At 33.1% G+C, this 12353-nt stretch overlaps 4 protein-coding genes and 1 non-coding gene across 6 annotated transcripts; 2 read left to right on the forward strand and 3 right to left on the reverse strand.

Annotated features, from left to right (window-relative positions):
* Positions 1-709: 709 nt before the first annotated feature.
* On the forward strand, positions 710-3448 carry MetRS (methionyl-tRNA synthetase 1). The gene is made up of 4 exons (XM_015934251.3): positions 710-850; positions 911-2525; positions 2604-2784; positions 3127-3448. Exons 2-4 carry the CDS (start codon positions 979-981, stop codon positions 3388-3390), a joined length of 1992 nt encoding a protein of 663 aa, XP_015789737.2. The 5' UTR covers positions 710-850; positions 911-978; the 3' UTR covers positions 3391-3448.
* Positions 3449-3498: 50 nt separating this feature from the next.
* Positions 3499-4608, reverse strand: LOC107366647 (uncharacterized). The gene is made up of 4 exons (XM_025161440.2): positions 4498-4608; positions 4242-4326; positions 4027-4173; positions 3499-3665 (listed from the first exon to the last, which is right to left on the reverse strand). The coding sequence occupies exons 1-3, from the start codon at positions 4514-4516 to the stop codon at positions 4056-4058; spliced, it is 222 nt and encodes a 73-aa protein (XP_025017208.2). The 5' UTR covers positions 4517-4608; the 3' UTR covers positions 3499-3665; positions 4027-4055.
* Positions 4609-5086: 478 nt separating this feature from the next.
* LOC149093934 (uncharacterized) lies at positions 5087-6659 on the reverse strand. 2 transcript variants are annotated; one of them, XM_089267358.1, is made up of 3 exons: positions 6547-6659; positions 6260-6425; positions 5087-6099 (listed from the first exon to the last, which is right to left on the reverse strand). In XM_089267358.1, exons 2-3 carry the CDS (start codon positions 6391-6393, stop codon positions 5382-5384), a joined length of 852 nt encoding a protein of 283 aa, XP_089123484.1. In that variant the 5' UTR covers positions 6394-6425; positions 6547-6659; the 3' UTR covers positions 5087-5381. The 2 variants fall into 2 exon arrangements, with proteins under 2 accessions (XP_089123484.1, XP_089123483.1); XM_089267357.1 differs by having other exon boundaries at positions 6528-6659.
* A 1739-nt stretch (positions 6660-8398) lies between these two features.
* Positions 8399-10157, reverse strand: LOC107363749 (N-acetylneuraminate lyase). Its single transcript, XM_015931020.3, has 5 exons — positions 9882-10157; positions 9429-9820; positions 9175-9320; positions 8950-9121; positions 8399-8705 (listed from the first exon to the last, which is right to left on the reverse strand). Exons 1-5 carry the CDS (start codon positions 10028-10030, stop codon positions 8605-8607), a joined length of 960 nt encoding a protein of 319 aa, XP_015786506.1. The 5' UTR covers positions 10031-10157; the 3' UTR covers positions 8399-8604.
* A 1770-nt stretch (positions 10158-11927) lies between these two features.
* LOC112539168 (signal recognition particle RNA) lies at positions 11928-12229 on the forward strand. Its single transcript, XR_016199365.1, has one exon.
* The last annotated feature ends 124 nt before the right edge of the window (positions 12230-12353 follow it).

Here is a 12353-nt window from a genome sequence, read left to right on the forward strand (position 1 = left end):
ACATTTTTGTTTTCAAAATTATATTTGCACCCGCCTTTAACTTCTAAGTCTAATCGACTCTAGTCCAAAATAATAATGAAAGCTCATTCCAAATTGTAAATTAACTCTATTCTATCTGTTTTCCTTTGATGAAATGCCTAGTTTTTGATTTCATGTTTTCTAAATAAATAGTTTTCTAAGGTCAATTGCTCCAAGTTTTTTCTTTACTTTACGGTTTACATTCGACACTTTAAGGGAACACGTTGGACACTTCGATGAACTACTATCCAAGTGGAAATGAATAAACATCGATTAAACAGTAGCTCACGTTCATCACGAAATTAACCGGAATCCAATATTAATCAACATAAACCAGTCAAGAAATTGCTCACAATTAACATGAGACAAAACTAAAGTTGATAGACGATTGTGAACCAATGAGAAAAAGGTTGTGAGAAATTGTAATATCTAATGATTATTTAATTGTTAAATCACAAATCGACTCAACAGTTCTTCAAGTTTCCCTCCTGCTGATCAGCAATAGCAGTTATAAGAAAATCTTAAAGGGAAATTCATGGAAATCATAAATTGATCGTGGACTTTGTTAAATGTCAATCAGTAAGAACTGATTGTTGGACTATTTGATGAACACAACCATAATTATATATAGCAATTAGTTACAACAAGGAAAACCGGTTGATAAACAATTAAGAGAGAGAGAGAGAAATGAGAAACAGGCAAAGAGAAGGCAAAAAGGATTCTTTCTTTTAAATCACGTGGTTTGAGGGACCTTAGTGTGGTTTACAAAATACAAAGTGCTTCCATCACTAATATCAACACAAACATCATATTGTTACACATCAACATTCAGGTAAGATCAATTTAATTAAATGATTGTTCACTCGAATTAAAATATTGAATATCTTTACAGTTTTAGAGCTTCCTTAAAGACCAAAAATTATATTCAATTCATCACCAGATCATTTCATTAGCCAAACTATGGAGGGAGCAACTATTGATGAACTTACAGAAGCCGTGAAATACTTTTCAATTCATCAAGATATACCGGAAGCTGTTGAAACTGTTGAACCTGTTGAACCCTCGGTTGTGTTACCTGGTGAAAACTGTCGCAATATTCTAGTAACCAGTGCCCTTCCATATGTCAACAATGTTCCTCATCTAGGTAATATTGTTGGTTCAGTTTTATCTGCTGACGTTTTCGCTCGGTATTGTAGGTTAAGAGGTTACCGAACAATATATATTTGTGGTACTGATGAATATGGTACTGCTACTGAAACCAAAGCTATGGAAGAGAAATGTACTCCTGCTGAACTGTGTGAAAAATATTACAACTGTCATAAGGAGGTTTACGAATGGTTTAACATTCACTTTGATCATTTTGGCAGAACTTCTACGACCAAACAGACTGAAATTTGTCACAATATCTTTTGGGCTCTCCATAAGAATGGCTTTATATTAGAAGATGAAACCGAGCAACTCTATTGTGAAGCCTGTGAAAGATTTTTGGCCGATCGATTTGTTGAAGGTACTTGTCCCTTCTGCCAATATGAAGATGCTCGTGGAGATCAATGTGATAAATGTGGTAAACTTATGAATGCACCAGATCTCGTGAATTCTCGGTGTAAAGTTTGCTCTGCTCATCCAATTATACGTTCATCTAAACATTTATTCCTTGATTTGCCTAAAATTGAATCATCAACCAATGATTGGTTCAACAAAACGGTGGAAGATAGTGGTAAATGGACTCAAACAGCTAGAGTAGTTGCTGGTACATGGTTGAAAGATGGACTTAAACCTCGATGTATAACACGAGACCTCAAATGGGGAACTCCTGTGCCTCTCGAAGGCTACCAAAGTAAAGTCTTTTATGTCTGGTTCGATGCCCCCATTGGTTATCTTTCAATAAGTTCCAGTTATACCAAAGATTGGGAAAAATGGTGGAAAAATCCTGACCAAGTTGAATTATTTCAATTCATGGCTAAAGATAATGTTCCCTTCCATGCAGTTATTTTCCCTTCCTGCCTTCTTGGTACCAAAGAACCTTATACGAAAGTCAATCATCTCAGTGGTATTGAATACCTCAATTATGAGAATACTAAATTTTCTAAAAGTCGAAGTATTGGTATATTTGGTAATGACGCTAAAGATACTGGAATCGATTCTGATATCTGGAGATTTTATTTGATGTACATTCGACCTGAAACACAAGATACCTCATTTTCTTGGGTTGATTTGATGACCAAAAATAACAGTGAATTACTCAACAATCTAGGTAACTTCATTAATCGATCTCTGATGTTTATTGCCAAAAATTTTGGCAGCAAAATTCCTGCTATTGAATTAGACCAATCAGACAAAGAGTTAATAGCTGCTATAAACCGCGAATTAAAACTTTACGTTGAATTGTTGGAATCTATCAAATTGAGAGATGGTTTACGACAGATATTCAATATTGGTCGATTAGGGAACCAACATATCCAAGTAAATACACCCTGGAATCTCGTAAAAGGGTCTGAAGAAGAAAAGTTAGTACTATTTCTTGTGTATTATTTTTTTCTTATGAACAGCGTCTGAATCTTTCCAATTACATTATTTCCAAACAGAAAACGCGCTGGATCCATTATGGCTCTTTGTGCAAACATCACAGCTTTGATTGCTCTTTTATTGGCTCCTTACACTCCCAAAACTAGTGAAAAATTGAGAGATCAACTCAATTTTAAAGGAACAACTTTAGAGAATGATCACTTGATTTGCTTCCTGAAAGAAGGACATTCCATTGGGACTGTATGTATATTTTCAGATCTGATTTACAAATTTTAAACATTTGCAAACTTTCAATTTCTTGAATATGTAATCTTCTCATTCGGATTGAATTTTTTTTCGTTGATTTTGTCAAAATGGTATTTTTTCTTTAACCATTCTTAAAGCTAGTATCTAAACTTTAAAATTGCGAGAATGGTACAAACTTGAAACTTGATTTTAGAGTCCTTATTAATCCATTTAAATCAATTGTTTTTGAATTCGAGGTTGAATGAGAATGTACCACCAAACTTGATTGATTGCAAGGACACGAAAGTGTCGTTTCTTTCATTATTTAATGCTTTTTATTTCTCTCTTTTGCTTTAGCCTTCACCACTCTTTCGAAAGATTGACCAGGCTGAAATTGATGCTCTCAAGAAGAAATTTTCCGGTGAAATTGAAGTACCTAAACCAGCAAAAGGAGGTAAAAAGAATACCAAAAAACCTGGACAATCTAAAGAACCTAAACAGCCTAAAGAACCTAAACAACCTAAGGAGCCTAAACAGCCTAAACAGCCTAAAGAACCTAAAGAACCTAAACAACCTAAAGAAGCTGAACAACCTAAACAGCCTGTGGAGGTTAAGGACTAAACGAAACTTTAAATTATTTAAAAAGACAAATCTTGAACATTAAATACTTATCAAGACACTTGTTGTTCTCATTTCAATTTTTTTCGCGATAAAATTAGAGTGAAAATATTTGCTTGCATTGAATATTTATTAAAAGTTATGGAAAGGGTAAGGGGAGAGAAACGAGGTTAACTCCGACGCATCAGTCGATTCCCGTGATTTCTCATTTAAAGAATCGATCATCATAAAGTTACATATGTAAAGCCAGAATCAACCACGTTATTAGAATGATTTTCCTGTAAATATAAAAAATATATTTTAATTAAGGTGATTATCAATACTAAGATAGACAACGGTCCAAATGGTGAACTTTATCTTGGATCTTGCGATCTTGTTTTCATATTAAAATCTATCACATGTACCTGAATTTTAAGTTTTGTTGACACCTGATAGCGCGCTAGAAAATCCTTACAGCTAAATACGCATTAGTATCATTAAATTCTGATTGCTAAACCTAAATAGATTTGATATTTAATGATGATTTTTCGCTAAAATTTTTGGCTCTGAGCGATGCGCGATATTATAAAGCTTATCCTACTTTGCTATATTGTATTACATTAAATATCACTTTAACATGTTTACAATTTCAAAACTTACCATTAAAACTGGAAAATCGTTCTTTAACCTCATCCACCTCGAGCAGGAGGTGGTGGTGGACCACTTCCTGGACCAGAAAATCCCCTGATATTACTTTTAGACTTTCCATTTTTAGGAGGGCCTTCAATTGGTAATAGACTTTTGAAGCTACAAAGACCAAAAATACAGCCATATTAATATATGTAATCCAATGGCAAAAACAAAACAAAACTTACAAGCCAAGAATGAAGTAGAAGAGGCCAAAAATTAGAGCGACAGGATCCCTCCAATTGACTTCTGGTTTATCGACGATTTCGCCTCCTAAAAAAAATTCAAATTTGAGTCATGTTATCATGGTATTGATAATAAACATAGCAACAATGACTATGCGAAACAGGGAAAGAGTGACAAAAAACCAACATCTGATTTCTAAAGGTTTATAGAATTATTGAATTAGGATTTCTATACTTAAACTAATAATTCAATACTTACTTGAATTGATATAAACCATGGTTGTTTAGTTGACACAATTATTACATTGATATTAAAAAAAATAATAGATACAATTGGCACACATTGGCTTACAGTTTCATTTCAACTCAAGCTTTAAATTTGACGTCACTTTTAAGGAGGTGAGGCTAAAACTATTTTCAATGATGCAACAGTAACGAGTTTACCTGCGATTGATTGTGATTGATTTAATAATTCAACTTAAGATTGAGTAAATTGGACCAAATAAAGAAAATGGTCAACTCTAGTAGCCTAGTAGTTGAGGTCAGAGAGTCTGCATCAAAAAAGTCAAAGGTTTATGGCTTTTTACTCACTTATCAGTCACCAGAGGATCCAAGATGTCAAAACATTGAAAGAAACAAAAGTGGATTATGAGTTTATTGCCATTTCTTATTTGAAAAAGTTTACCTGAGCTTAAAATTTTAACTATTTAGATATGCCAATGACTCAGGTCTGGACTGTCCTTTTTGTGTAATCGCCGTAGATGCTTGGAATCATTGTTTTAAGCTATTGTAATCAAGATTACCCTAAAGTAAATTTGAATAGATATTTTGGTAAAACATAACGTAAGTTCTAATAAAATGTAATAATTTATTTACTTTTGGATGATGCAAAATGATTGTTCACGGTCACACATCGTGGAAGAAAAATACAAACTGAGAAAAAAGTAAATGGAATTTTCTTCTGTAATTTAAACGAAAGTTGGTTAATTTGAAAGAGTGAAAGAGCAATATGATGAACTGCAAATCAGGAAAGTAAAGAAAAAAGAGAAAAAAGATGAAAATGCTAGAGAGAAAGAGATGAATGAGTAATCAATGAAAAAATTCACTTTGTACAATGAGCGTTTAGATATCAAAAATTAAATCCTATTTTGTACCCTTAATATTATGAACTGGCGGTTTGACGATTCCAACGGTTGATGGTACAACAGGCACAGAGGTATTTAAATTACTCCCGACTAGAGACGGTCTGTTATTCAATCCAGGAATAAGAGCGCCTACTTTGGATGTTAATGTTTTTGGTGCTGGCGGTAGTGTAGTTAATGTCGATGAGGATGAAGTCGATGAAGAGGAAACGTCCCATTTTGATTTTTTTCTTGTTTCATTTTCACCATGAGTCCTTTTGGCAGTTCCAGTTACAAACTCTACCTTTGTCCTATCTTTGCGTTCCTTTTCCTTTTTATCCATTTCTTCTTTTTGTTTTCGCGCTAATTCGTCATAATAGGCTTCGGGACCCCAACAGTGAGGATCATAAATGTCTTTAGGATAATTTGTACCGAGTTCATCAATATCACAGAAAACTATTAACTTCTCATAGATACTTGGATTCCTAAAGTCTTTTCGACTCTCAATGGAACCTTTCATATCAATTCCTTGTTTCATTTTTTCGTGTAAATTATTAATTTTTTTAACTAAATCTATAGGCGGTTGACCTGGCGGGGGTGGAGGTATTTCAATTTCATCGGATGATTTACCTTGAAGACCTAAGTGAAAAGTTGTTGGTGATATCGGCCTAAAAGGTTCTTTCTGTTTCTCTAGATGTTCTGGAGATTCCTCAACACGATCATCTATCCCACTTGGCTCCCTGTTTTGAACGAGGAAAATATTCAATGGAGATTGAATTAGAATGATGATTAGAAGTGCGGTTTGAGTCAATTACAATTGTACATAGGCTAGAATTGATGAAAAGAAATAAGAAATGATGAATAATGAAAGAAATAAAAATGAGAACAATGTTTACTTACAGTGAATTGCCTTCATTGATAAAATCTCCTTCAGAGTTTCTGTTATCGTTAATTGGCGATTCTTCAACATCTGGTTCAGCGTCTGAATCATCATAGTGAGTTAGATGAGCCAAAGCACTGAAATTTTTAGCCATGATTAACACCAAAATTAATTATTAACAGCAACCTATCGGCAACAGAGCAAGCAGAATAGTTAGCAAAGAAGATAGGTTGAGATGATTTTTGCGGGAGAAAAAAAAGCAAATTAATGTAACACCAAATTTTTCACCTGATCCAAACAAACATACATCAATTGAGGTACAAATTAATATAAAGTAAAATAATTAATACAGAATAAATTCAACAAATCAAAACAATTAAATTGAGCTAAAACCAAAGTGTAACAGCATGTCAGCTGTTGAAGGATAAGTGTGTCTTTTTAAGCAAACCTAGCTTAACACAGCTCAAAAAGACAAGCTAACTCAGCCAAAACTTTACAAATTCAAAATAATCTGCAATAAATCTTAAAAATCACAATATAATTAATCTGCTTTACATGGTTTTCACATTGTTTTTATTAAGTTGAACAGTTTTTTGAACTAGAGAAGCATTTGCATCTCTTCCAATTTTAAATCCATCGGAGTTACGAGATTTTAAGACTGCAGCCGTTGAAAACAATTGAAATTGTTACCGAAAGATATTTTACAATTATTGTACTTTTCAATCTTCAATTTGAACTCTCTTGTTAATCAATTTTAAAAACTAGTTAATCTGATTTCAATTTGAAGAAATGAAACTTAACTTCTCAAACATTGTAAATATAATTATGAAAGTACATATTGTTTTAAGAATTAACTTGCAATTGCAACTTAATTAGATGAAAAATTTTTGAAACAGTGTTGAGTTGATTGCCTTTTGGTTGATTAAATATCTAGCTTTAACTGCTCAAAACTGTTAGTTATCGGTGGAAGATTTCAATAAAATTAATCTGAACCTCCATAATTGATTAACTGTGAATCACATAATAACAAAAACAAACAATAACTTATGAAACCAAAGAGTTGACTCATTTGCCTAAATTTGTTCATGGTTAATATATCTTTTAGTCTTAAATAGACTCAAACATTTCAATCATACAATACCAAGCAAACGATTAATAAACGCATTCTAATTATAATTTATGATACAATCAGTTATGTTCATGTGATTAGAATCTTGATTCAATCATCAAACACCCTAAACACTATCAGAGTCAAAACAATGTGATTGGAAATTTGGTTTAGGATTTGATCATAAAACCATTACTTTAAATCAACCAAAATAGGTGTTGAATTGGATTTACTTTGAAAATGTGATTTAAAAGCTAAATCCAAATAATTCAAGAGATGTGAGCATTTGTTAAGTTTAATTGATTGATCTTCAATGTTTAGCAAAATGGATAAATCAACTTCTGTAATAATTGTTATTGTATTTTTATGTTTTTCAACAAATCTTTCAAATGGTTCATTATTTAAAACAGTTAAACCATTCCCATCAAACTCAAAGGAAAAAGTGATTGAAATAATACCATTCATAACAACAATCATCGATAACTGTTCACTAATTGCTGAAAAATTGGATCCATGTTATAAAAGTGTCTACAGCTCTTTGAGTGTCAAAAATGAAATTAAAGCTAATTGCTGTCTACCATTTATGATAAGCAATTGTCTCAAGCCGATAATTATGAATTCATGCAATGAAACAGTTTATGAGCAATTTATGATTGATGTGGACAATTACAGGAACTCAATAAAACCAGGATTGTGTCTTAGATATACATTTTTGTTGGATTGTGAATCTCCTATTCCTCAAACATGGTTGCTTTTAACTGGTGTTTTAATAGTAACCTCTTTGATTTGTATCGCAATTTGGTTCCTACTGCGTTCAAGTAATAAACCCCCACAGGTGCGAGGTAGAAGCACATACGAACTGAGATCAGAATCTTTTAGGTTGATTAACTTCAAAACTGAATCGTCACAAATCCGAAGTTAACCATTTTTAATCTGATCATCAAGTAATGTGTAATCACCACCAGAGAACAAGTAATCGCGCTAAAATCAATCTTTCATGAGGGGAGTAAAGACTAAAAGCTACGTAAAAAACGGATGAAATTAAATTGAATTGCAAATAAAATGTAACTTCATTTTGTATTTGTTGCTCGACAAATTACACGATTACAATCATACATTTCTTTAAGCTCTTTTTTTTAAATTGAATATTTTCCATTTCGTCCCGTGTAAAACAATTTAAACATTTATTAAAATTTGTAAAATATGCCTCAATATATTGCAGCTTGATTCCAGCTTTTCCAATATTTGAATGGACAATTATTGATCATGGGCATGAATAGGAGGCCTAGGTTTACCAAGTTTTACCAGCCCTTTGGTCTCCTCTGAGATGGCTTTTTTCACATTATGGATGAAATTACCTGTTGAGAGAATGAGATTTGATAAAAGATTAGAAGATTGGAAAAGATTTATTCTTGCTTTAAATAAAGGGTGTAACGCGTAAAAAGTGAAGATTATTTCAATTTGATAAGAATTAAGATGGAGAAGACACTGATAAGAATGTCCAGTTTGTGTCTTCTTCTCTTTCCGGCAACATTCCTATCATTGTCATTCTTATCAAACTAAAATAATCTTCACTTTTTACGCGTTACACCCTTTACTTACCACCAGCGAAAATTGTTTTCATATCATTGATACCATCTTGTTGTTCATTTGCAGCTTTTAAATCTGATGGGAAGTAATTCAAAATAGCTTGCCATCTTGTCACAGCCTCACGAAAATTGAACAAAGCACAGATACCAGCATCAATACCCATTGAAGCCATAGGTAATAGGCACTAAAATCAAACATAACAATCAGTTAAGGTTATTGTTTCGGTTGAAACTTTACCTCTTCATAGCCTGTGAATATTTTGTATTTATGTCGTAAATCATATCCAACAGCACTGATAGCAGCCATATCTTTACAAGTATATTTGATTCCAGCTAAATTAGGAACTCGAAGTTTAGCCTCTTCAAGGAAAATACGAATATCGACTGGAGAATAAGAAAAGTGCGAGAAATTTAGATTTGATTGAGAAAAAAGTGAAAGAATTACGATGGAACTGCAAAGGGATTCATAGATTTGTCTCATCAATAACTTACGCTTAACGTTGGTCATCTCAGGAAAGTGATAGTAGATTAAAGGGAGACTGGGTGCAGCTTTGTAAATTGATTGTAAATATCTAATTAGACAATCGTTAGTCTCTGGACGATGATAAAATGGTGGCAAGACAGCTAAAGCATCAACATTCATGATGGCGTAAAAATTTGCTTGTTCCAATGTCTCTTTAACCACAGTTGATGATATACAAGCAATAACCAACATATCTGGCTTTTTGGTTCTAATTGCTTGAAACCAGGCTTGAACGACAGCCATTCGCTCTGCACCGCTCAAAGATAATCCTTCACCAGTTGTACCGTTAATGTATACTCCGCCAACTCCAATGGATATAAGGTGGTCAGTGTACGCGTTGAACATTTCATGATTAACGGTGCTAAGAATATTAAAAATAGAAGGTTAGATTTGGGACATTTTTGATAAAATAAGAAACTTACCCGTCAGGGTTCAAGGGGACAGCAACAGCAGCAATGGCTCCTTTGAAATTAATCAACTTGTTGTATCTGGCAAGTAATTTCCCACTCATTTTATACTTCTCTACGGTTTCCAATGCCTTTTCTCGTTCACTTTTCAAATCGATATCCATTTGCGTGAAGACACAGAGTAAATACCCAATCAAGACGAGTTAAAATGATCTGACAATCAGCAGTCAGTAAACAATAATAGTAAAATTTTAGAGGAAACAATAGACTTAACGTTGAGTGAAGACAATAGAAACAAAGTGACTTAACAAATCAGTTCCAATAATTATAAGTTAGATCTAATCAAGAAGTTGATTAGAAAACATGAAAACAGCTTTTATCTAATGGTTGCCATGAATAGAAGCTTTGACATATTCAAATAATTTGAGTATTAAGATTGCATATAATTCACAAAAAAAGAAATAACTAATCCAGATAACGTCAACATAATGATAAACATATATTTCTAAAGATAACGGTTGAGAATAAGCCAGAAAACTTAGGTCATTTCACAATTGTACACAGATTTTAGCACTAGTTTTAGGTGATAGTCAAGAGTCATACTCGATCCTCATTTTAATCGTGAAATTGTCTTATTTGACTGGGTCAACATGAAAAACAATCACATTTTTATCATTGACTCTGGTTGAAGGTAACTTTTTACGTTTGCTACTGATTATTTCGAAGATTAATCGATAACAATAGAGATAATGGCAATTCAAGGTTGTGGATACACACCAATGAGAAAAGGTCATCGTGATTATGAAACATTAGCCAGATTATTTTTAATAAAGAAGACAGCGACTATCTTCATTTTATAATTGATCTCAGGAATAAACTGAATTTGTAAGACCTGATGCATTCTTGGATTGCTGGATAACTGATAAAATAATTAAACTTAAATCCAGTAACGGTTGTACATGAAGAGTTTCAGGGCAATATTATTAATAATCGAAGTTGACAGTAATTCAGAAATTAACACAATTGAAAAAAATGAATCAATTTTGAATTCGATTATTGGTTTCATCAAAGTGTAAACAACAACAGCGGTAGGTGGAGCCAAAGAGTAAAGAGGAAAAGGGTAAAAAGTTAAACTCATGCCCACTGGAGGGAGGCAACTGTAAAATTAACGGATTTCATACTTAAAGTGAGTTTAATTAATGAATTAAAAAAATTTAAACTTAACAGCAGAATATTTGGTCGCTGAAGTTATTGAATTGGCAGGCAATGCTGCTCCTGATAAAAGACTCGTATTATCCCGAGACATCTTCAATTGGCGATCAGAAGAACGAAGAATTAAACAAATTACTTTCCGATGTTACTATTACTCAAGGCGTTTTAGCTAATGTCCAGACTGTCCACTTACCGAAGGTGAGGAAACTCGCGCTAAATAGATTTACATTCTGTACTAAACCATTTCATTTGCTGCTTCTTTTTTAATTTCGCGCTTATTTTTCATGATAGGCTGTTAGGATTTCATATACGAACTAGGAACTTGTTAGTATAATCTGAAACTAGGAACAACCAGATTCAGATAATTATAGTCACTTCTAATTCATTTGATTCTCGATTGAGCTTTTTTATGACGATTCTCGTCATATTTTATGCGAGTTGACTAGCTCAATGATAATTAAAAGAGTGAGTTGATTTAAATGTTGAAATTGAAGAAATATGAAAGAAATGATTAGAGTTATTCATCATTCACCAGAAAAAATACATTAAATGAGAATCTCCTTTCAGAAACTACATGTATTATTAAACCCATCAAGTACTAATATTTAGCTTTATTTTTCATAAAATTGAATAAATCAAATTGATATTTTAATAAATAAAAGAAAAAATTTCAGCTTGAAATGCAACTAAGCTGATTAATTTGCAGCTAGCTTGAAGCTACCTCAGCCAATTACTCCTCAGACTAAAGCCATAAACAAGTAAAGGTAAGTGACTTGATTGCACTCATTAAGTTGAGTATCTAATGAAAGTTGAGTAGGCAAGTGATCAAAATTATGGTCAATCTCTTTTGCTGGGAATGGTGGCGCATTCCTGTAACTCCAGTGACTTGGAGAGCTTAGGTCGGTGGACGAGTGGCTGGCAGGGTCACTGGGTGTTGTAAGGCTATGTTGATCGGACGTCCGCACTAAGCTCTGCGTCAATATGGTCACCTTGGGAGAACCTTGGGTGACCAGGTTGATTTAATGAGAAGTGTAACGGCTCAGGACGGAAACGTAGCAGGCAAAAGCTTCCGCGTTGAGTAGTAGTGGGATCGCGTCTGTGAGTAGTCAACAGCATCTAGCCTGTCCGGTCCATTTGGACCCGAACCTTTTATTTATTTTTATCAATTATAATTGATTAGAGCATATTTCATTTAATCATTTTGTTGATTCATTTAGACAATTAGATTATATTTTCAATCAAATTAATTCATTTTATTAATCTGATTTGGTTAAA

The sequence above is a fragment of the Tetranychus urticae genome, chromosome 2 (assembly GCF_039701765.1).
Source record: "Tetranychus urticae isolate SD_2017Ah chromosome 2, NJAU_TeUrti_SD_1.0, whole genome shotgun sequence".
NCBI lineage: Eukaryota > Metazoa > Arthropoda > Arachnida > Trombidiformes > Tetranychidae > Tetranychus > Tetranychus urticae.